At 64.2% G+C, this 21,704-nt stretch overlaps 4 protein-coding genes across 11 annotated transcripts in view; all 4 read right to left on the bottom strand.

Moving 5' to 3' along the window:
* Positions 1-1,622: 1,622 nt before the first annotated feature.
* LOXL4 (lysyl oxidase like 4) lies at positions 1,623-7,601 on the bottom strand. Its single transcript, XM_061372429.1, has 15 exons — positions 7,402-7,601; positions 6,589-6,890; positions 6,208-6,386; positions 5,845-6,059; positions 5,273-5,311; positions 4,968-5,184; positions 4,660-4,843; positions 4,262-4,416; positions 3,854-4,021; positions 3,512-3,674; positions 3,143-3,386; positions 2,764-2,879; positions 2,531-2,667; positions 2,277-2,388; positions 1,623-2,164 (listed from the first exon to the last, which is right to left on the bottom strand). Exons 2-15 carry the CDS (start codon positions 6,866-6,868, stop codon positions 2,094-2,096), a joined length of 2,280 nt encoding a protein of 759 aa, XP_061228413.1. The 5' UTR covers positions 6,869-6,890; positions 7,402-7,601; the 3' UTR covers positions 1,623-2,093.
* Positions 7,602-9,701: 2,100 nt separating this feature from the next.
* Positions 9,702-14,099, bottom strand: PYROXD2 (pyridine nucleotide-disulphide oxidoreductase domain 2). Its single transcript, XM_061372385.1, is given in 18 exon segments — positions 9,702-9,937; positions 10,140-10,260; positions 10,367-10,473; positions 10,600-10,754; positions 10,845-11,001; positions 11,101-11,173; positions 11,273-11,407; positions 11,484-11,625; positions 12,004-12,101; positions 12,214-12,275; positions 12,445-12,598; positions 12,727-12,873; positions 12,984-13,057; positions 13,141-13,234; positions 13,423-13,442; positions 13,605-13,672; positions 13,674-13,880; positions 14,038-14,099. Coding segments are annotated over 18 exon segments (1,947 nt in total). The 3' UTR covers positions 9,702-9,866.
* Positions 14,100-14,849: 750 nt separating this feature from the next.
* HPS1 (HPS1 biogenesis of lysosomal organelles complex 3 subunit 1) lies at positions 14,850-19,549 on the bottom strand. 7 transcript variants are annotated; one of them, XM_061372422.1, is made up of 18 exons: positions 19,336-19,549; positions 19,115-19,252; positions 18,899-19,041; positions 18,577-18,685; positions 18,232-18,392; positions 18,054-18,156; positions 17,857-17,961; positions 17,710-17,779; positions 17,564-17,631; positions 16,840-17,007; positions 16,589-16,768; positions 16,450-16,517; positions 16,211-16,333; positions 16,045-16,109; positions 15,738-15,883; positions 15,526-15,657; positions 15,312-15,394; positions 14,850-15,065 (listed from the first exon to the last, which is right to left on the bottom strand). In XM_061372422.1, exons 1-18 carry the CDS (start codon positions 19,432-19,434, stop codon positions 14,903-14,905), a joined length of 2,124 nt encoding a protein of 707 aa, XP_061228406.1. In that variant the 5' UTR covers positions 19,435-19,549; the 3' UTR covers positions 14,850-14,902. The 7 variants fall into 7 exon arrangements, 5 of the variants coding, with proteins under 5 accessions (XP_061228406.1, XP_061228409.1, XP_061228411.1 ...); XM_061372425.1 differs by having other exon boundaries at positions 15,526-15,639; XM_061372427.1 differs by having other exon boundaries at positions 15,526-15,639; positions 15,738-15,882; positions 16,044-16,109; positions 16,589-16,765.
* A 647-nt stretch (positions 19,550-20,196) lies between these two features.
* HPSE2 (heparanase 2 (inactive)) overlaps positions 20,197-21,704 on the bottom strand; it is a 106,799-nt gene continuing 105,291 nt past the window's right edge. For both annotated transcript variants that reach the window (XM_061372418.1, XM_061372419.1), the window contains 2 exons: positions 20,661-20,807; positions 20,197-20,578 (listed from right to left, as the gene is read on the bottom strand). In XM_061372418.1, coding sequence (XP_061228402.1) covers positions 20,413-20,578; positions 20,661-20,807 — 313 coding nt within the window. In that variant the 3' untranslated portion in view covers positions 20,197-20,412. The remainder of the gene's footprint in view (positions 20,579-20,660; positions 20,808-21,704) is intronic.

Below are 21,704 nucleotides of genomic sequence, written 5' to 3'. Positions count from 1 at the left end.
ATGTGCGCAGGCTGGTTGGTGCCTTGTGGATGCTGTCTCCCGTTGGGCAGTGCAGCCCATCCTGCCCAGAGCAGAACCTGCCTTTGGCACTGGAAGCAGCAGCATGGGGCTGTGTGGGGCAGCCCTGGCCACCTGGCAGGGCCTTTGACTGAGAGTTTGTCCTTTATTTTGCTAATAAATACCATCTATTTTATTTGTCTGGCCAGCCTGTGTCTCTCCGTACCCCTGCGTGCCAGGGCAGGGTGTGCATGCTGGGGGCTGCTGCACGTTGTCCATGCTGCCATGGGGATGGGTGTCCTGGCGGGGGGGGAGTGGTGTGAGGTGCAGGCAGGGCAGCAGCAGGAATGTGCTGGCAGGGTCCCTGTTTACTTCCGCGGAGCCTGAACAGCGGGGCCCTTGTTGGTGCATGGGCAGGGCTGCGTTCCCGGCCCCGTGCAGGGCTGTGATGTGGCTGCGCTGCCGGCACTGGTGAGCTGGGGGCTTCCTGCCCTGCCCTGGGGCAGGGGTGCAGGCAAGCGGCTGGGACCTGCTTGGCATCATCTCTCAGTACCCCAAACCCATCCCTGTGTGCCCCAGCAGTCCTGCCCTGTAGCTCACCCACGCTCTTGGGGCCAAAGTTTGTGGAGTTCCCTTGCCCTTTGTAGCAGGTGGGGACGGGGATGATGATTTTCCTCCACCCCTGCCCATCGTCTGTGTTTTCCTTTGTGGCTGCCTCACCCCAGCCTGTGCTGAAGGGTTCCTGTGGCTGCCCCATGTCCCCTGGCTGTCCCCCAGCCTGGCGGCAGTGGAGCTGGTCACGACCTTGCAGTAGTGGCTGCCTGCCCCTGTTCTGGTAGTGCTGCCAGCATCTCAGCCACTGCTCCTGGCTGCTTGTGGCTCAGACAGTGGAAATACCAGGGTGTGATGATGCTCTCATGTGGAAAGCATCTTCCCCACCATCCGGCATCCCTTGTACCCTCACACCGGCAGAGCAAGCCTTCACCGGTACGTGCCTTGCCACAGACTTGGTCCCGGGCCACGCCGGCGCGTCAGCACCATGCCTGGTGGCTCCTCCACAGGTCATGTGTGGGTTCAGCCCAGCCTACCCTGGCTGCTGCAGCCTCCTGCCCTGGGCTGGTGTCTGGCAGTGAGATGGCACGGGCAGAGGTGTGCAATGAAAGGGGTGGCAGTGCTCAGCAGCTGACTCACAGGAGGCCGGGCAGGACAGAGCGTGGGGTGCTGATATTCCATTTATTTCCTTTCATTAAAAAAACCAACTAGGAACCATGGGGGGAGAGAAACGCTGAGAGCAGGGGCATGGTGTCCACTGCATCCCCACCCTGTGCTCAGGAGCCAGGGCTCCAAGGGGCTGAGCGGCCCCATTCCCGCTCTAGGGCTGGGAAGCTGCCAGGGCAGCCTGGGAAAGCCCAGCACGGTGGCTGCAGCCGCAGTGGCTGGTGGGCTGGCTGCCGGCCCGTGCTGCCGCAGGGCTGGCCACATCCCCTTGTGTGCATGGGGTCAGGCAGTTCAGGGCCAGGGTGCCCTGGCTGGTGGGGACTGCTGGTGGCAAGCCAGGGCTGCTTGGCACGAGCCACATGCAGGCAGCAAGGGGGCTGGTGGCTCTGGGTGGCAGAGCAGGGACACATCACCTGGACCAGGGCTGATCCTGGTTGGGGACTGGCTTCATGGTCCTGGTGGGGAATAGCGCAGAGGAAGGAGCAGGGGCTGCTGGGGTTGATAAGGGGATACCCCATCTCCCATAGCACAGCACCTTTATTGAGGACAGGACTGGTGCACAGGTGGCAGTGGCCAGGGCCTGTCCCGAGGCAGCAGGCTGAGGTAGTCATCCTGGGGGGGGGGACCGGAGCCACCAAGGTGGGCGCTGCTGTGGTACCTGGGCCCCTCTTGCAGGTCCTGATGGTGCGGGGCTGAGCACCCCCCCCGGGCACTCCCCACCGGCCCTGGTGCTTGTCTCCATCCGCTGCAGCAGCATCAATAAATACAAAAGTCTTCGAGTCCCTGAGCTCAGTGTTGGTGCTGCCAGGGCACAGGGGCTGGGGTGTGGGAGCTGGGCAGCCCTGCGACACTGCTGGGAGCGTGCCAATGCCATGGGGTTACACCAGGTTGTTGGCCAGGCGCTCCCGTCGCTCCAGGTCATTCACGACATCAGCACCGTAGGCATCACCTGGGAAGATCAACGGCATGGGTTGGTGGTGGGGGGACATGGGACCTGCAGTACCCCAGCCCCATCTCCTCCCTCCACCTGCCGTGCCCCTTACGCTCCCGTCTCTCCATACTTGTGTGGCAGCCGTGCATCCAGACACGCTGCCCATCGTACTTGCACTGGCACCGCATCACATTGTTGGAGAAGTCCGACTCTGCCACCTCGTGCTTAGGGTTCACAACCACCTGGGGAGGGTGAAGGGCAGCACTGCTGTGCCAGGCAGGGCTGTAGTGTGCGTGGTGGGGTGCAGAGCAGCACCTCAATGTACAGGGTGAGGGGTGCCGGTGGTGTCCATGCTGAGCTCCATGCTGAGCTCCATCCCCATACCTGGAAGGTGTAGCTGCCAGGTGGCACATCGGTGATGTCGATCCACTGGCAGTCGATGTCGTGGCGGTAGGTGTCCCAGCACCCCACGCTCACCCCCTGCTCCCCAAAGTTGGCGCAGGCAAAGCGTCTCTGCAGCCCTGCGGCAGGGAGGTGATGTGAGGGAGGGCAGGAGCAGAGCCCCCTGTGGGGAGCAGGATGGGGGCTTTGCTGGCAGCGCTGCGGCCGGCACCTACCCTCGGGGCAGTTGGTGTCCTCCAGGCAAAAGCTGGCCTTGTGCCCTTCAGCCACCTTGGAACCATTGAGTGTCAGAAGGTCATAGTGGGTGAAGACCTCGATGCTGTGGAAATGCCTGCAGGGACAGGGGATGAGCGTGGGGCTGATGCCCGGCTGGGGAGCACGTGGCTGGCACAGCCGCCCAGCTGGGAGCAGGCAGCACCCATAGCTCTGAGCAAATTACAGCCCTGAAGCCAAATAAAGCTGTAATGACAGTGCTGGTGCGGATGCTGCTCATTACCCCGGGCGGGTCAGCCTCTGCAGGATGGGTGCCAGTGTGCCCTGCTTGGCTCGGGGAGGGGGCAGCTCCCTGCCAACCGCTACCCACAGGACACTCACCGGTGGCACTGGTGCCAGGTCCAGGCGTGGCGTCCCATCTTGGGTCGGAAATCGGCTCTGCCCAGGTTGTGGATCTGGGAGGAGAAGCGGAGGAGGCGGCGATGGCCGTAGGGCCACTGCATGTGGTCGGCGGAGCGGGAGAGGCAGCGCTCCTCATGGGCACAGTACAGCAGCTCCAGTGGCCGGTCCTCCAGGTAGGCTGTCTCCTGCACGAGCTGGGCGTTCATCACCAGGTCCGGGGCGTCTGGCATGGAGAGCATTGGCAGGCATGGAGCACACAATCCCCACCTTGCAGAGCACCCCCATCTCTCCGTGCCAGGGCAGGGGGTGCCCCGTAGCAGCATTAATCCATGGGCTCACGGTACTCACGGGCAGTGCAGGTGACCCCCGCTGAGAAGCGCCCGCCGCCGCTGGGGCAGTGGATGGGGCCATGGCGCTGGCACTGCTGGAGGGCCAGCTCGGTGCCGGCACAGCGCACCCCGCTCATCACCACCCGGCTGGCATCGGGGCTGCCTGCCCAATACCACGTCTCCTGGGCAGAGGAGGAGCACAGTGCTCAGATCAGCTCTTGCATCCATGCCAGCACCCACCCCACCTCCCCTGCACTGCCACCAGGGGCTGTCCCGCCCCAGAGCTTCTGGCCACCCCATGCCCACACCTCACATCCCATAGGACCCCTTGCAGCCCAGACCCCGCTGGGACCCCGCTCACCTGGAGGGCATGGCTGGCAAAGCCCAGCCCCAGCTGCCTGCAGACCACCATGGCCTCGTTGAGCCCCCACTGTGCACCGCACACTGCGCCCCACTGCAGCTGCCCCTGCACCGGCACCAGCACTTCCACAACTCCCTCATCGGGGCTGCGGCCCCCGGCCAGACGAACCTGCGGGGAGAGGGGCTGAGCTGCAGTGTGGGGCAGGCCCCCAGATCCCCCACCCAGCAGCTCAATGGGACGGGCATCCCCATGCATCCAGGTGAACATCTCTGCCTTCCTCTTCCTCCTTTCCTTACAGGGCCACTTTTGCCACCCCCCATCTTCATGCTGCTCTGAGCACCCACACCAGGCACAGAGCCTGGGGGGCAGTGGTGCTCTGCAGGCTCTGGGGAGGACTCAGGGGCTCACCTGGCTCTTGAAGTCCGTGTTGGGGACGTGGCAGCGGACGGCAGCATCAGCCTCATGCCGACACCCGCTCTGTTCAGCATCCTGGAAGCGGCACTCGCCCAGGGAGCGCTCATGGCCAGTGCACCGTACCTCGCTCATGTGGATGGGCCCCAGGCCTGAGTCAGAGGGATAGTCAAGTCCCCATGCTCATCCTGGAGCAGGGAGAACCCTCACCTTCCTTCCCCTCATCTGTGCATTCCCTATGGGAATGGAGCTGCCCATAGCAGGAGCAGCCAGGGGAGACCCCTCCCAGTGGACATCCCAGGGTGCTCCAGCAGCACCCAGTAAACCAGGGGCTTTCCCCTTTGTGCCCCTCCAAGCCCAGTGCCACTCTGAGCCCCTGCCATGCTGCCTCTCACCTTGGCCCATCTGGGCTCCCAGCAGGGCCTGCTTTGCCGTCCCGTAGCCCAGCTGCCGGCACACCACGCTGGCCGCGGCCAGGTCCCACTGCTTGTCACACACAGTGCCCCACTGCCCATGGCGCAGCACCTCCACCCGTCCCTCGCCGGCGTGGGTGCCTGCTCGCAGCCGCACCGGCAGCACCTGGGCACGGGGAACAGCCAGTCAGCGGCTCCAAGGCATGGCCCCCCACCTGTGCAATGGGGCGCTGGGTGCTGCCCGGCTCCAGGACCATCCATCGGCAGGATGGGGTTATGCTGGGGCTCACCTTTCCTGGGGGAGTCTTGCTCCTGCCCTTGTCTGTGCCCTTCCGGAAGGCAGGGCCGGGCAGGCAGCTGACGATGGCATGCATGCCGTGGGGACAGGCGTGCTGGTGGGGGGCTGGCGGGGACACCTCCGTGGGGCAGCGGGACAGATGGGGCTCCGTGCCCCGGCATCGCACCCTGTGCACCCAGAAGCTGTTTTTCTGGCTGAGGGTCTTCAGGCTGCCAAGGGAGAGGAGCAGGGTCTGCTGTCAGCTTGGGTGCCCCAGGCTGTCCCCTGCCCAACAGTCACACCCAGGCTGAACCCTACCGGGACTTGGGGTCCTTCAGCTTCTTGTTCCAGAGCTTCCTGTGGGTACACAGAGCCAGCAGGTCAGGGAGGCCATGCGGAAGCTGCAGGGCTCCAGATCCCCCATCCTGTCATCATCCCAGCACCCCATGGCAGGAGCTGGAGCCGTGAGGTCCTCCCACGGCACAGCAGGATGAGGACAGGTCCTCTCCCCAGTGGCAATTACCGTGCCGTGCTGTGCCGTGTGCCCCGGCGGGACTGCGCGACTCCTGGCATCAGCAGGGGCTCATTATGGGTTGTATTTATAGCCCCAGACGGAGGCAGGGGCGGAGGGGCCCAGGGCCACTTGCCTCTCCTCTCCTGCACCCATGATGTGCTGGCCATGGCTGGTGACCATCTCCACAGCACCAAGCTCTGCCCCTCATCCAGGCCCCAAGAAGGGGACCCAGGCATGGCCAGGCCGTATCAGTACCCCCACCCATGTGTGCATCCCCCTCCAACACCTCCCTTGGTCTCCTGTCCCACAGTGCATCCAACCAGGCGCCCTGCCCCACATCCCCTATGGCTGCAATGTGGGCCCCTGCACCCCTTACCGGTAGAAGCTGGTGTCGAGGTGCTTCTCCCGGGGGAAGCCCAGCATCCCGCAGACCACACGGCTGTTGTTCCTGGTCCATCCAGCATCGCACACCTGCCTCCAGCGCCCGTTGTGCTTCACCTCCACGGCACCCTCCGTCACCGGCATGCTCAGCTTGGCCCGCGCCAGGATGGGCTTGAGCTGCACCTCCTCCAGGCTCAGCCCTCGCACCTGCTGCAGTGGGAACAGGGGTGGCTGCGGGGGCTCCAGCATCAGGGGCAGTGTGTTCAGGATGGGGACACGGGGACGGGTCAGAGGGACCTGCTCCAGTCCCCCTGGTGTGCCCTATGGGGCATAGGAGAGCCCCATGCCCCCCACTGACCTCTCCCAGGTGACCAGAGGAGATGGCCTGGGGGGAGCCGCTGGGCCCGCGCTGTCCCGAGCACACCACGCCGGCATCCTCACCGTGGTGGCAGTCGCTGGTGCCCCACCCGTTGTGAACACACTCTGCCAGGGAGCTCTCGCTACCCCCACACCGCACATTGTCCAGCCAGATGGGGCCTGGGGCACACATGGCAGGGATGGGGTCACCACTGGGGGGACCCCATCTCCTTCCCCATCACCATGGGCTGCATCCATCCACGCTGCCCACACCCGCAGCTGCCCACACCTGCAGCTTCCCAGGCAGGCTCCCCACACCAGCATTAAGCACACCACACTTGCCAAGACCCCTTGTCCCCCCCATTCCCCACCTGCCCCCTACCTTCCCCTTGGCCGTAGGTGGCACTATGGGTCCAGGTGATGGCCGCGGTGTAGCCCAGCTGCCGGCAGGCGACGGTGGCCACATGGAAGTCAAAGCCATCGTCGCAGACGGTGCCCCAGCGCCCCTGGTACAGCACCTCCAGCCGTCCCTCCCCGGCCGGGCCTCGGGGCCCCGCCAGCCGCAGCTGCACCGGCGCTGGCTCCTGCTTGCTGGGGGCCACCCAGCACAGCAGCAGCACCAGCACCAGCAGGAGGAGGCTGGCGCTAGCTGGCATCACCATCGTGCTTCTGGGGATGGGATGCCTGCAGACAGCCCGACACTGAGCACTTGGGGACCGCGGCAGGGTGAGGGGTGCTGCTGCAGCCACCCTGTGCCTCATCATTTGAGGGATATCATACCCCTTTGCATGGCAGTGACATCTTTGTCCTTGCTCTGTGGGGGACGCAGGAGCTGGTCCCTGCCATGCACAACTCACAGCATCCCACAGCTCACAGCATCCCCCATCCCGAGGCTCTGCCCCAGCCCCACACTCACCTGCCCCTCACTGGGGGTACCCAACTGTGGCACAGCCCTTCCAGGCACCCACTGCGCCATGAACACCACCCGGGCGCCTGTTGCTTCCTGCCTGCCCCACGCTTCGGGGACCCACAGAGCCCCCTTTTATCCCCCACCTGACCACCAGAGTCCCCTCCCCATCCTGTACACAGCCCCTGTTCCCCATCACCCCACCTCTCCCCGCATCCCCACTAGTGGGGTTGCTCACCCTCCCTCCAGGTGCCCGAATCCCTCGCCGGAGCCACCCGCAGCGCTCACCGTGGCCGGGGCTGCCGGTGCGGGTCGGGCAGCAGCGTGGGGCAGGCGATGCTGAGGGGAAGCTCCGCCGGCTTCCAACAGCTCCTGCTGCCGAGCACCGCCTGCCGCCGCTTTTATGGTGCGGCGGGGTGGGACGCACCGGGGGAGCCCACGCTGCCCAGGCCGGCCCCGGCCCCCCCGCACGGTGCCTGCAGCCCAGCCCTGCACCCTGCCTCCCTCTGTCCCCATCTGCCACCCTGGGGAAAACCTGCCCCAACCCCTCTCTCTCCCCCACCACCTCGGGGGGGTCCAAGCATCCCTGGGATAGCCCCTACCTGCCGGGAGCCTGGAAAACCTCCCCTAAAATAAGCCCAATGCCCCCCAGTCAGGGATGCTCCCCACCCCCCCCATGCCCAGCACTGCTGTACGGTGGGGCTGGTCCCCATCCAGGCAGAGGACACTGCCACACTTGGGGTACCCCAAAAGGACACCCCCTGCCCCTTCCCACCCCACGCAGCAACTCAAGCAGTGGCCTGAAGCTGCTGCAATGGACCCAGGACTTGGGGGACACATAGACCAGGGAAGGCTGTGGGGTAGCACCGGGAGCCTAGAGCACGGTCCTCCAAGGGCTCAGGGCATCACCTGAGCCATCCCTGAGCAGGGCTGGTTGTGGGGGACTCCAGGCACAGCCGTGGGACATGGAGATGGGGGATGTCCTCCCTGACCTGCCCCAGGAGCAACCTCCGGCTTGGGGTGCTGCCAGTCCCCACAGAGCCCGCCGTGCCACGCCATGGGACGGGGATAAACAGGAAGCCCTGTGCCCTTGCCGTGGCCAGGGATCGGCCAGGAATGTGCCGGTGGCCACCGGGCTGTTTGTTTGGAGTCGAGGCAGCCGGTTCCTGCCGGGAGGAGCCAGGATCAACACAGCTGGCCGGGAATAGCCCGTGAGCTCATCGCCACGTCCCACGGGAGCCTCCAGCATCTCTGCGTGTGCAGGGGTGCACGGCCCGGGAACCCCCTCGGGGGGCACACTCATCCCTGTGCTCTAGCTGGGTTCAGGGACATGCTGGAGCCTCTCTTGGGGCAGGGGTCCGTGGCCCACCCCGACATTGGGGCACGGAAAGCCCTTGGGAAGGGCAGGGCTGTGGCCAGCTGTGTAACCCGTGACTCACTCGTGTGTCTCGACGCTTTTGAGCTCAATTACTCCAGTGTGAGGTGAGAAGCCTGCCCAAAGGCCCCCCAGGGCAGATGCCGACAGGGGTGCAAGGCAGGGTGGTGCTGGGTCCCGCTCCCAGCTCTACCTCTGTTCATGGGGACAACAGGGGGTCCGGTGGTCTCCCCCACAGATGGGACCTGCCAGCCTCAACCCGCAGCACCGGGGACACCGTGTCCTGCTGCTCAGTGTCCCCGTGGAGGTGACCCCCTGCACTGTCACGCCTGCTGCTGCCACCCTTCGGGGCTCAGCGAGTGCCGGCACCCCAGCAGCAGGGCAGCCCCGTGCGGGAAGCTGTGGGCAGCGGGGAGGGGGGGTGGGAGGGGTGGTGTGTGTGTGGGTGCGGGGCTATTCTCAGAGGGCTGCGGGACTATTCCTGGCCGGTCAATATTGATTCAGGCAGCTCAGGTGCAACAGCTCAGCCTGGAAGCGCTGTATTTAGGGTCCGGCGGGAGGCGAGGCGGGCGCCTGAATCGGGAGCATTGTCCAGGGGAGGAAGAGGGCAGGGAGAGGATGTGAGCTCTGTAATCTGCAGCGAGCGGCTCCCGGCAGCAGCCCGGGAGAGGGGCACACCCTGCGCCAGCGAGAGCCACTGGGATGCACGGAGCATCTTCCCTAGGGATGGAACACGTGCAGGCAGTTCCCAGCAGGAATGGGGGTGTGGGGCGTGTGGGGGGAGCTGCCAGTGCTGGCTACTGCAGTGTTTTGAGCTGCTGGTGGCTCCAGGCAGCAAAGCAGGTCTCAAGAACCAACCTGGTTCCCCACTTGTTCTGGGTACCTTGGGGTGGTCCAGCCCAGCCTGGGTGTGGGTGGCTCCAACCAGAGCCCTACATGCTCCTGAGCCTGCATTGGTGAGGGAAGAGGGTGAGGAGCTGGTTGTCCCCATTTGCTGCTGTAGGACATGCCCATCTCTGACAGCTCACCCAGGGCTGCATTGCCAGGCACTAGGAGCTGCAAAATGACAGCAAGAGTGCTCAGGACAGCGCCTGAACCAGGGTTTATTTCCACAGCTATAGGCAGGGGCTGAGTGATGCTCAGTGCCCAGGAGTCACCCAGGTAAGGCTGGACTGCGGAGTGCTGGGAGTAGCTATGTGTTCAAGGTGCTGGCAGCACATGGGACCTGCCAGCCTTCACCTCCACAAAGCTCTCGGAGGCTGCTGCTGTCCTGTGGTGCCTGGGAAGCAAGCTGTGGATGGGCAGGGCCCTGCATGGGATCAACATGGCTCACTGCAGCCACAGCCCTGTATAGGTGAAGCTGGTGTCATCATTGCCATCACAGGTGCCTAAAGTCCTGGAGGGCCACATGGGCAGCGTTGCGTCCTGCAGCTCCCATCACTCCTCCTCCTGCAGAGAGCAGAAATGGGCAGCTCCAGACTCAGATGGGGTGCAGGGCTGCACCAGCAGAGCTGCCCCATCTTCCTGACCCTGAGAGGGCAGAGAGGGTGATGGACACACTCCCCATCATGATGCCTTTGCATCTCTTCCACACACCCCCACCCCCCTTCTGCAGCTCCCCAGTAAGGTCCTGGCTCCCAGCACTGCTCACCAGGATGGGCTCCACTTCCACATAGATACAAGCCAGGAACTGGGGACCGGTAGCCTGAGTAGGATGGTGCTGGCCGGGCGAAGTACAGCTGGTCCAGAGACATCCCTCCATGGAAGATGTTCTGCAACGAGACCTCTATGTGAGCTGGCTATGCCCGGTCCAGGGCTGTGTGCGCACTGGAACAGGCACCAGAGTGATGCTCAGAGCTAAGACAGCATGGTACCTACCCCACCAGGCAGCCCAAAGATCCTCTCCAGGTCAGGTGGTGTCAAGATGTCTCTGCCGATGACGGATGCCTTGAACCCTGGGGCATAGGCTTCAATGCAGTCAAACACTAGAAAGGGATGGAGGGGTGGGCAAGGAGATGGTGGCCAGCACCTGAGCAGCTCCAGGGCAGCTCTAACCCCAGGAAGGGACCAGCACTGCTGGTGTTACCTGGGTCCATGTATGTATTACATACCTGTGTCTGCATATGCATTTCTGGCCTGCTCATCCCAGTGCCTCCCACCTGCCAGCATGGAGGGGGTGTACTGGGTGAAGAGGGACACAACATGGCAGCCCTGTGGGGCCAGGCCTGGATCCAGCACTGAGGGGATGCAGAGCTCGATCATGGGCCTGGGGAAGCAGGACATGAGCCAGGCAGGCAGGAGACCCAGCCCCTTCCCTGCCCCTGGTGCAGCATGGTGTGCTGGTGTGGGCTCCTACCTGCTGGAGGGGTGCCCATGGGTGGCCTCAGTGAAGGCCTGGTGCAGGAGGTGGGTGTCCTCACAGTTGAGATGGATGGAGCACTGGTGGTGGGGCAGGGGCTGGCCATCGCGGGCATTGGGGGCAGCCAGGAAGCTGGGCAGCCGATCCACCGCCACTGGGAATGGGTGGTGGGAAAGGGGAAGTGGGGTGCAGCCTCTTGCTGAGCCTGCAGCCAGTGTCCCTCCAGCAGGGACAGCGGCAGGGGTGACCCTACCATTGATCTTGGTGACTGGGGAGCGCGTGTCAACCTGCTGGATCCGCCGGACAAAATCCTTGGGCAGCTGCTCCTGGGGTGGGAGATGCCGGTACAAAGGCTGGTGGTGAGGGGTGGTGTGGCCAGGGGACACTGCCGTGCCAAGCCCCCACCAGCCTGCTGCACCCCGTACCTGGGGGATGAGCTCCAGGAAGGTGATCTGGGGTGAGGCATTGGACAGCACCAGTTTGCTCCTCACCTCCATCCCATCCTGCAGCACAACGCCCTGCGCCTGCCCATCCCTGCCCAGCAGCACATGGGACACAGCCTGGGCGGGCAGAGGTGACAGGAGTTCACCATGAGCATCCCCAGTGCCTGCAGGCTGCTCCCCAGGCACCCCGTACCTTCTCAGCAAAAATGTGGGCTCCCCTGGCAGCTGCTGCACTGGCAATGGCTTGGGACAGGGCTCCCATCCCACCGGACACGTAGCCCCAGGCCCCCCGCCGTCCCTCCAGCTCACCCATCACATGGTGCAAGAGCACGTACCTGTGGTGGCAGGACCCCTTGTTAGCCAACGTGACAGGTCTGTCCCCTGCATGGGCACAGTGAGGATGGTGCCACAGCCCCCACAGATGGGACCATGCCAGCTTATGGGGTGCCAGCTCAGTTACAGGCAGCACCCACTGGTCAGGACTTGACCTGATCTGGGGACAGAGGTGTTCAAACAGCAAAGGGGGTGGTGAGGACCACTCAGGAGAGCCATACAGCAGGGATGGGGAGCAGCCCCTTGCCCAGCCCCAGCCCCTGAGCCATCCAGGCAAGGCTGAGCAGGCAATGGGAGGGATGGGCAGCTGGGGAGGGCATAGGGTACTGGGCTGCAGCAGAGCCAAGGAGCTGCTGACATGAGGGGGAAAGGACCCTCACCCACTGCCCGGGGTGTGGGGGCTAGCCATGGCTCCAATCACCGCATCAGTAGCCAGAGTTGCCTTCAAGGGCTCCGACTCAAACCACTGATCCAGGATCTGGGCCAGGAATAAAAGAGAGCATCAGGTTTGGGGCTGGGGGCTCCGCAGCACCCTTGCAGGCAGGCAGCGAGGCAGCTGGTGCCTCCACACTGACACTGCCAGCACTCACCTTGGAGATAGGGGCTGTGAGCACCTCGTAATAGCGGGGCAGCTGCCGCCCCAGCGCCAGCCCTGGGGGTAAGAGGTAGTGTGAGACCTGCATCCATGTGCTAGGGCAAGCTGCCCATGCCCAGCTGGGTCTGGGGGTCAGGCAGCAGGACCAAGCCCCCAGCTGGGGCTCCTGAGGAGCCTGTGCCCTGGGGAAGAGCAGCCATCGCGTCTTCCAGCACCCCAGATGTACCTGCCCGCAGCAGGGGCCACAGGGATCGCAGAGCACTGAGCTGCTGGAGCAGGGAGCCCTGCCCCAGGGCAGCTGTATCCACTGGGGCAGCATCCAGCAGCGGGTCAAGGGCTGACACTAAACTCTCCATGAATGCCTCATATTCAGGGTAAGCCTGAAAGGGGATGGAGGGGGACTATGGGGACTGCGCCATGGTGGGTGCGATGGATACCCTGCCGCCCCATGGGCAGGGCAGCCCCTTCAGAGGCTTTGCCATACTGGGTGCCTCTCCCCAAGTAGTACCTGGGCATCCTTCTGGGAGAACTGAGCGATCTGCTGCTGGGTCTGGGCCCTGTTGTTTCCCAGCAGGAGGGAGCGGGGGGGGCTCCTGTCCTCCAGCAGCGGGGTAAAGGAGTAGGGGTCCCGTGGGAGCACCCTCAGACCATGTCGCTGCAAGACAGCCATGGCAGGACCCACGGTGCGGGGACAGCCTGGCAGCGGGCTCACCCTGTCAGTGTGCCGGGGGGAGCCAGCAGCCAGCGAGGGATGGGTGCCGGTACCTGCAGCTCCAGCTCAGTGTAGATCTGCGGCCGCAGCAGGCTGAGCAGGTAGGATGCCCGGGAAAACTTGAAGCCTGAAAGTTGTGTGGCAGCGGGGGGTGCCCATGTGCAGGGCTGGCCGGGGGTGTGGGGACAGGGGACACACAGGGAGGGGTACCTGGCACAATCTCCTCTGTGACAGCCGCACCGCCCAGCACATGGCGTTTCTCCAGCACAGCCGTGCGCAGCCCTGCCCGCTGCAGGTAGGCTGCCTGCAGGGAACACGGCATCACCCTGCCCATCCCTCCCGGTGGGATATGTCCTTGTCAGCCCCATCATCCTCTCATCAGGGACGGCCCTGCTTCCCAGCGCCATGGACACCGCCACCAACACCCTCCCTGCTCCTCGGCTATCCCCAGGGATGGGGGAGAGACAGCACCACTGTGCTCTTGGTACTCACTGCCACCAGCCCATTGTGCCCTGCAAGGAAAAGAATGAGGTGAGGTGAGCCCAGTGTTGGTGCCCTGCACCGCTGTGATCCCCATCCGGCCATCACCCTCCTGCCTGCAGTGAGGGGAGGGTTGGCTTGGCGTCCCCACCGGCTCCCCACTGCCCATCACTGGCTCCCTCGCCCTGCATTACCTGCCCCGATCACCACCGCATCGTACTCCCGCTGCAGCCGCTCTGCAGCCCCCGCATGGGCCCGCCGCGCTGGGGAAAGGAGCCAGCCCCGCAGCCCGCGGGCAGCGCAGCCCCTGCCCAGTGCTGCCCAGTGCCCGGCCATGGCTGCGACCGCCAGCACGGACTTTGCTTCCACAGCGGAACTTTTCCCAGGGCTTCCGGGCACGGGGAGGGGGGGACGGGGACGAGGACGGCAGCAGTCGGGGACGGAAGCTGCCTCCCGGGGCTTGCAGGAGCCTGCTCAGGACAGGGCCACGCACTGACCGCTGCCCCACTGGTGCTGCCTGTGGCAAGGCGCTGATTCCAGCAGAGATCTGCTGAGGGCGTGCAGGGGGGTGCAGGCCAGCCCCAGCGCTGAGGAGGTGGAAGGTGGTCCTTAAAGACTGCCCAGCACCTTCCCCAGTCTGTACACAGGAAGGTGATGGGCTTGGAGGCGGGGGCCTGAGAGCTCCCCATCCCCTGACCTGCTCCAGGAACAAGTGTTAGGTGTGATGGGCTAAAAAGCACTGCAGGATAAGGGGAACTTAGTCCCCCTCAAGTAGTAAGCCCAAAGTACAGCCCTGAGAGCAGCAGGAAAAGGGGTGTGCTTGGCCCCAACCCAGTGCTGTTGCTCAGTAAGGAAAATTCCTGCCCAACAGGATGGGGCAAAGGCCCTGACATGGTCCAGTGCTCCCTGAACTGCTGTACCCAGCCCTAGTGAGCAGCATGGAATGACAAGGGGCAGCCTCTGCCAGAGTCCTTTGGGGCTGACCCCATCCCGAGCTGTGCCCAATGGGTTTGCAGAGGTACCTGGGAGACACATGAGCTACCTCAGCCCCTCTTCACAGCTGGGCTTGGCTCTATGGCCAAGTGATGCCTGGGAGCCCAGGTCTGCACCTCCCCAACCCTTCCCAACCCTTCGAGGGCCCTGCACCCCACATCTGGGGAGAGAGGAGAGGGGGTGCACCATGGGCCATTCATCCACACAGGTCTGGCTACGCTGTTTTCTTCTCTAGCCAACGCCTGTCAGCGATGCCAAGCTACTGCTATAAATCCTTCTTTGGAAACACACTTTTCAGCAAGATGGTGATTTGCCAACAACCTCTCAGCCCCGCTCTCCGCCTGTCCCTGAAGGCTGCTGGGTGCCAGCGAAGCGCATGGGGAGCTGGGCTGAAGGAGGGGAAGGTAGAGCCAACAGCACAGACACTGAGAAAGCAGCCCATGCATCGGGAACACCCACAGCCCTGCTTTAATCCTGGCCCAAGGTGGCTGGAGGCAGCTCAGAGCAGGGGGATGCGGGAGGGCTCCCAGAGGCGCCGGGCCAAGTCGCAGGCCTGCTGGACCACGAGCTCGGAGGGGATGATGCCGAGGTGCACAGTCAGCAGCTCGTAGCACTTCACCACTTCTGCCTGGTGGTTCTTGCTATAGTAACGCAGCAGCTTCCTGGAGAGAAGACGGGGGGCTCAGCAGGTACAGTGCACACTAGTACCCCCTTTCTAACCACCTTCCCCTTAGAAAGGAAGGCAAGGACACAGTGCCTGTCTACTGACAGGACCCCTGCACCAGGCTCGGGAGATGGGCTGGTGGCACCACAGCACTGGTACCATCCTGCAGTGACATCCCAGTGTGAACAGCATCACTAACAGCCTCAGGCGCTGGTACCAAGCAACATGGCTAGGGACCGCTCACCTGTAGTAGTCTCCTGCCAGCATCCCAATGGGAGCAGAATCATCGGAGAGAACTGGCACTTCCATCACTTCCAGCTTGTAGCCCTGGGGAGAGACGACAGGCGAGGGCAGGAGCAGGCAAGAGACTGCCGAGAGCTGAAGCCAACTGTGCCTACAGCCCTGCCCTGAGAAGGTGCTGGGGAAGAGAGGCTCAGCCCTTATCTGACCCCACATACCAGCTCGTTCTCAAACCAGAGGAAGTAGGAGCAGCAGTAGTCGCCATCCTGCAGCATGAGCGTCGTGTAGCCCTTCTGTAGGTATCGCCGGGCCAGTGTGATTAGGGACCAGACCTGGGGGACAAGGGGCACCTGAAACCCGAGCAGAAAACCCTCCAACCATCACCTCCTCCTGGGCTCCCCCATCCCACCCTTAGCCCCACAAGCAGTACCTTCCTCTTGATGAAGGCGGCCAGAGGGCCCTTGCCCAGCTCTGAGCTGGACTTCTCCGTGATGCTGAGTGATGGTGCCATCATCTGCCCAGATGTGCGGTCCACGTAGATGAAGTGCACCAGGCCAGGAAAGTCCTCCAGGTACGTGGGGTTGGTTAAGGGTGTCCAACGACTTTGGTGCCCCCCCAGGACAGCCCCTTCGCCTACCACACTCCTCCCCTTGAGCCCAGTGATGGGGGTACATTGTCTCGCTCCCACCTCTGCTACCCCCCTGGGGACCCCTCCTCGCCGGGCAGGGATGGGTATGACACCATGGTGATATTGCGCCTGCTCTTCACCAGCAGAAAGTCCCGCCAGTCCAGCAGCTTCTCCCTGCCAAGAAGCAGCACAGTGGGAGGCCAGGACCCGCCAAGCCCCAGCAGAGCTGGGTGTGTGGCAGCTCCCTGGGGATGCTGGCCACCCCATGCACTCACTTCATCAGCTTCTGGGCACGGTCCCGCAGCCCCTGGGACAAGCTGTGGCTGGCAGAAGTCAGGAAGAGCTGGCGGTACACGGAGCAGAGCTGCTGCTTCATGTTGGACACTGCCTGCAGCAGCCTGAGCACGCAGACACGGATGCTGCTGAGTTTGGCCCCATGGTCTCCAGCACCGCAGGGACAGCCACGCTGCCCCCAGCCTGCCCTGGAGGCTTTCCCTAGCTATCCCATACTCACTCCAGGCAGCTTCCAGGCTCGGTCCGGGAAAACATCTTATTTTTGAAGTCTACCCAGGTGTTCTGCAACTAGAGAGAGACCAGGCTCAGCATCAGGCAGTGGGGACAGCAGCATGGGGTCCGCACGTCCCCACTCGCACCTGGATGTCCTGCCCGCTCAGCTTCTTCACAAACTTATCCATGCGCTGCCGCAGCTCAGCCACAAATGGGTAGGAGCGTGGGGCTCCTGCCTCCGGCCCCTCTTCCAGCTTCTTCTCCAGCACCAAGAAACCATCCAGCAGCTGGTACAAGGTGATGGCCACCTGGGTCATGGGGCCCTGCTGGGGAAGGGAGATGTGGGTGAGCCAGGACCCAGCGCAGCGTCACATCCCTCGCCTTAGAGTGAGCTAACCTTGGTCAGGAGGATGAGGGAGATGCCCGGCCAGAGCGGGAGGCAGTGCATGGTGTGTGGCAGCAAGGGGCAGTAACCTTCCCGCAGGTTGGCATCCAGGAAGATCCTCCTGGGGTTTGAAGCTTCAGGGACCAGAGGCCCCAAGGTCTGGAGCAAGTCCTCCGCCATCTAGGGAGAGAAAGGAGATGCTCAGCCCCCGAAGAGATGAGACAGCCCGCAGCAATGCCCTGAAAGCTGCAGACAGGCATGACTTAACCAAGGGAGCTGGAGAGGCCACGTGACGAAAGATCAGCAGTGAGCAAAGTGCCCAGGGGCCCCAGAAGAGCAGCAAGTAGTGAGTAAGCTGCTTGCAAAACCAGGCTGCAAATGCCTTCTGCTGAGGCTCGCAGTTGCTTGCACAGAGTGTGTGAGGCCCTGTGGCATCTGTCAGGGAAGCAGCCCAGAAAGCCCAGAGGCAGCAGAGGGAGACACCAGACTGCTCTGAGAGAGCCCCAGCCCCTTTGCACTGACACTTCTGGACACAGAGACTGTAAGCAGTGCCTCAGAGAGAGTGGTCAGAGCTGTCACAGTTACACACAGTGTGGCAGACACAGGGCATCCCCCTAACCCTAGAGCTGGGGGCACCCACAGTGCAGTACACAGCTCTGTGTGACAAGTGGCAAGGAACAGGGACCACAGAGAGCACCAGGACAGGCTAGGAGGGACTGCAGGACCCCTTGCTCACCTGGACATCTGCAGCATCCACCTCCCCGGTGCTCAGCATCTCAGTGCCCTCTGACCAGCTCTCACTGCCTGCAGGGAGCACGGCAGGTTGCTCTCCCTGCCAGCCCCACATGCAGGGAGGGGGCTGCTACCCTGCTGGGCACTCACCTGTGCTGTGCCTGCCTGGAGAAGGCTCAGGGGTATAGTAGACCTCAGGGACAGAGAGATCATCTGTGTCCTGCTAGCGGGAATGGCTGGGTCAGCAATGGGAGTGATGCACAGCCCAGCCTGCAGGTCCCCATGCCAGGGACTCACCTGGTCATCTGAGTCCTTCTCTGCAGCTCCATGGGAGCCAGGGCTGCTCACTGGAATGCTCTCACTTCTCTGGGGTCCCTGGGGGAGCACCTTCTCCGCTGTGGGCTTCCAAAAAGAGCGAAAAACTTAAGCCCTCCAAGACATCACCTTATGGGGGCATCCTGACCCACTGTGCCCCACACCCTGCTCTGGAGCACCTGGGGGCTGAGCTCCTCCTCGATGCTCTGGCTGGGGTACAGGTCCTGCACTAGGAGGATGAGGATGAGCAGGTCAGCGGGGCGGATGGAACTGGTGTTGCGGCTGCAGAACAGAGAAGGGAAAGATGAGCTGCGAGGGACAGTGGCTGCCAAGGGAGGGTGGTGGAGCCCGGCACACCTGGAGTAGAAGGCCAGCAGCTTGGTGTGCACCAGGAGGAAGGCATGGCACACCTCATCCCCACCGCGCTCAGGGCTGGAGTTGATGTACTGCACCACCTGCTGCTCCAGGAACTCGATGCACTGCTCGCACAGCTGAGGGTGGATCAGCCGTTCCACGGCCTGGGATGCAGGGAGGGGGGAAAGATGCTGAGCCCCCCCCCAGACCCAGCCACACTGCCCTGGGGGCAGGTCAGAGCTTCCACTGCTCCAGGGAGCTCCCCCAAAGTCCCTGGCCAAACGCTGCTCCCCACATCCCAAGACCCCTGGGATGCCCCAAGGCGATGGACACCCCAGGGCACGGTACCTCCACCGCAAAGCTCTGGTCCTCCTCCCGCAGGCGGCTGTAGGTCTCCAGCAGGCCGCGCAGCAGGCTCCAGACACGCTCCCGCTGCTCCGAATCGGCCGGTCGCAACCTGGAACAGCCACAGAGAGCGAGCTGAGAGACGGCTGTCACCTCCCTGCGGGGGGACGGGCACCCTAAGACAAGACCCAGCTGCAGCCCAGCACGCAGGGGGTCCTGATGCAAAGGGGGGGTCTCAGCTTGGAGACACCTGATCCCACCTCCCCCTGGGCTCTATGAAGGCAGCTGCCCCTCAACCCCGGGGGGCCAGCCCATGCCCACTCACTCCTTGCGGAGGAGGTGGGAATCGAGCGTGACGAGGCCGCAGTGGACCTCCACCAAGCGCCGCAGCACGAACAGCGTCCGGCGCAGGTCATCCTCGCTCTCCGTCCCGTCGCCGTTCACTGCGATGTACAGGCAGTCCCCGAACTGCAACCGCCAGCGGGGTTAGGTCGGGGACGGCTGGGACGCTCCGGTCCCCGGTTCCCGGTGCCCGTCCTACCATGTGCAGGACGTGGAGGTGCCGCCCGCGCTCGGTCGCAAAACAAGTGTAGGTATCGGCGAGCTTCTCCAGCAGAGCCGTGCAGGAGATGATGAGGGGGGCGAAGAGGGTGTTGAGGCTGTCCTCCAGCGCCGGACCCTGGGGCACAAGCTCTCGGGTCAGCGGCCGCGCACCACGCACCCCCTCCACGCCACTCCCGCACCCGCCCCGTCCCGCCCCACCTGCCCGCCGTGCGGCGGCCGCAGCCGGCGGAGGAAGGCGGCATCAGCCCAGTAGAAGAGTAGCTCGGCCGCGGTGCTGGCGATCAGGACGCACCGCATGGCCCGGCCCGGTCCGGCCAGCAGCAGCAGCCGAGGCGGCGGAGGGGCACCGGGACCGCGCAGCTCCACCCGCCCCGCTCCGCTTCCTGCTCCGCGCGCGTGACCGCCTCACCCGCAGCGCCCCCAGCGGCCCGGCGCGGCACTGCACTGCACCCCAACCACCGGTGCGGCACCGCACCGCGGAGCCCAGCCACCGGCGCGGCACCGCACCGCGGAGCCCAGTCACCGGCGTCGGGGCTGCCCGCTCCCCCCCGCCGGCCCCTGCCCCGGCCCGTGGCGGAGAGAAGACACCGGCGCGTTTGACAGCCCAACTTTATTACACCTCCGGTAGCGCCTCGGCGCGCCCCGGCTGCTCCTGCCCTCGACGCCGCCCCTCTCCCGGGCAGGACACATTCACCGGCCGCCGCTCCCCGCCGGCACCGCCTCCCTCCGCTCCGCTCCGCTCCGGGCTGTATCATTTAATTCTCAGCATGTCCAGCCGCGGCCCCTCGATCCCCGCCCCGTGCGGCCCCCTGCGCCCCTTTTCCCGGCAGCATCCCCGCGCCTGCTCCGGTCAGGCTGACGGCAGCAGAGGGAGCTGCTTCCATGCGCTTTCTGCACCGGCAGCGCTGCCCGCCGCCCTGGAAGGTGCAAAACAAAGGGGGACCTGGCTGCTGGAGGGTCACCCTGAGGAGCCCGGGATAGGGTGCCCCAGCCCTCCCGGCAGCCGGTGGGCACCGGACCCCGGGTGCTTCTTGCAGCCTGTGGGACGGATGGCGGCATCGCACCGCTCCGACGGACGGTGGCCATGGCCAAGCGGAGTTCTGCAGTCACAGGGCAGGAGAGGGTGCCAAGCCGGACGGTGCGAAGGCAACGGCACATCACGATGCCCGCCCGACGTGGCCTGGCTGTGCGGGCTGCCGAGGAGGCAGCGTGTCCTGGGGAGTGCGCAGGGGCAGGGGCAGGAGCAGGGCCGGCTGGTCAGTTCTGAGCCGTGGGTTATCGGTACCGGCAGGCCAGCGCATTCACGTTCTTCACCACATAGAAGCTCATGGTCAGCGGAGGGATAACCAGGGTGCGCCCAGCGCGTAGAGGACGAGGCTTTAGCTCGGGGAGGGTCCCATCGTCCACCATGGCCAACGGCTGTCCGTTGAGCTGGACCGACCTGCGCCACCAAGAGAGGGTCAGGGTGGTGGCATCGAGGACAGGCAGTGGGTGGCAGCCCCAGCCACCAGCATGGCACTTACTTGGAGTGGAGCCCATCCTTGCCGTAGGGCTGCAGCAGGTACTGGTGGACGATCTTATCTCGCAGCGTCCCTGCCAGCTTGATTTTCTTCCGGGATCGATGCAGGTTGATGATGTAAAGGGTGATGGACCCGCGGACATAGTTGTGGCTGCAAAAGGGGAGAGCAAGAGCTGAGGGCTGTGCTGGCATGGGCCCCAGGAGCATCGCCTCCAAGAAGCAGTTTGGGGGTCTCTGTAAAACTGGCCTCCCGCAGCCATCCAGAGGGGACATCACTGTGATCAGGACAGCCAGGATCACTGTCCTGGCTGTCCCTCCACAGGGAGATGCCACCTCCCCATCATGAAGCCCAGCTCCACAATGACACCTTTCCAACCTCCCCCTCTTTAGCCAGGGGTGGCACAGCTCAAGAGGGTGCTGTGCTGCTGTCCTGAGCCGGGTGGCAATCTCGGAACAGCTCTGCCAAGGCCTTACAATGAGGGGGCTGAGAACGGAGAGGAACTCTTTACATGAGTGGCATCTGCCCCCACCACTCCGGGCACCTAACTGACAGGTCCAGACACTGATCCTCTGTCCCTGAATAATCAGGCAACCCCAAACAAAGGCTATAAAGCACTTCGCACCTGTCAGTTACTGGACAAGGTTTCCTACTGAGCTGGAGGCATGTTGAAAGCATCTGGTCTGTGTAAAGAAACAGTCTCTCCTCCTCCACAATAGCAACTTGTGTCTGCGGAGGAGGTGGCTGCCCCCGCCCGGCTCGCTGGGGCGCTTTCAAAGACCTTATCAGCGAAACAATAACCAGGCCGGGCTCCCTGGCAGTGCGGGCTGCGGGTAACCCGACCGACCGGGGGCCCCTTGTGTGAAATCCACCCCCTTGATCTCTGCTGCCTGGGCTGCCCGCTGGCCACCGCACCAGCCCCGGCCGGCCCCGTTCCCAGGCGCGGACTTGCCGTGACTTTCATCGGAGGCATCCCTGTTCCCGTGTGCTCCCTCTGCTGTGACAGCGGCCAGAGCGGCACCCGAGCAAGTCGCCTGGGAAGCCAACCCG

This window comes from Neopsephotus bourkii, unplaced genomic scaffold (assembly GCF_033783945.1).
Source record: "Neopsephotus bourkii isolate Nb327-2 ecotype Australia unplaced genomic scaffold, CSIRO-AGI_Nbou_v1 NB_1615, whole genome shotgun sequence".
Lineage (NCBI taxonomy): Eukaryota > Metazoa > Chordata > Aves > Psittaciformes > Psittacidae > Neopsephotus > Neopsephotus bourkii.
The sequence above is the reverse complement of the archived record's forward strand: the minus strand, read 5'-3'. Positions and strand labels throughout refer to the sequence as shown.

What these genes read in the sequence shown, in the direction of transcription:
- LOXL4 (XM_061372429.1), bottom strand. Translation starts at nt 6,868, where the DNA reads ATGGTGATGCCAGCTAGCGCCAGCCTCCTCCTGCTGGTGCTGGTGCTG. An exon ending in TTGCCAGCCATGCCCTCCAG is followed by an intron (nt 3,675 to 3,853) that starts GTGAGCGGGGTC and finishes TCCTCTGCCCAG; the next exon opens with GAGACGTGGTATTGGGCAGG. An exon ending in GGACACCAACTGCCCCGAGG is followed by an intron (nt 2,668 to 2,763) that starts GTAGGTGCCGGC and finishes TCCCTGCCGCAG; the next exon opens with GGCTGCAGAGACGCTTTGCC.
- HPS1 (XM_061372422.1), bottom strand. Translation starts at nt 19,434, where the DNA reads ATGCGGTGCGTCCTGATCGCCAGCACCGCGGCCGAGCTACTCTTCTAC. An exon ending in AGAAGGACTCAGATGACCAG is followed by an intron (nt 17,780 to 17,856) that starts GTGAGTCCCTGG and finishes TCCCGCTAGCAG; the next exon opens with GACACAGATGATCTCTCTGT. An exon ending in CGTGCCCAGAAGCTGATGAA is followed by an intron (nt 16,110 to 16,210) that starts GTGAGTGCATGG and finishes GCTTCTTGGCAG; the next exon opens with GGAGAAGCTGCTGGACTGGC.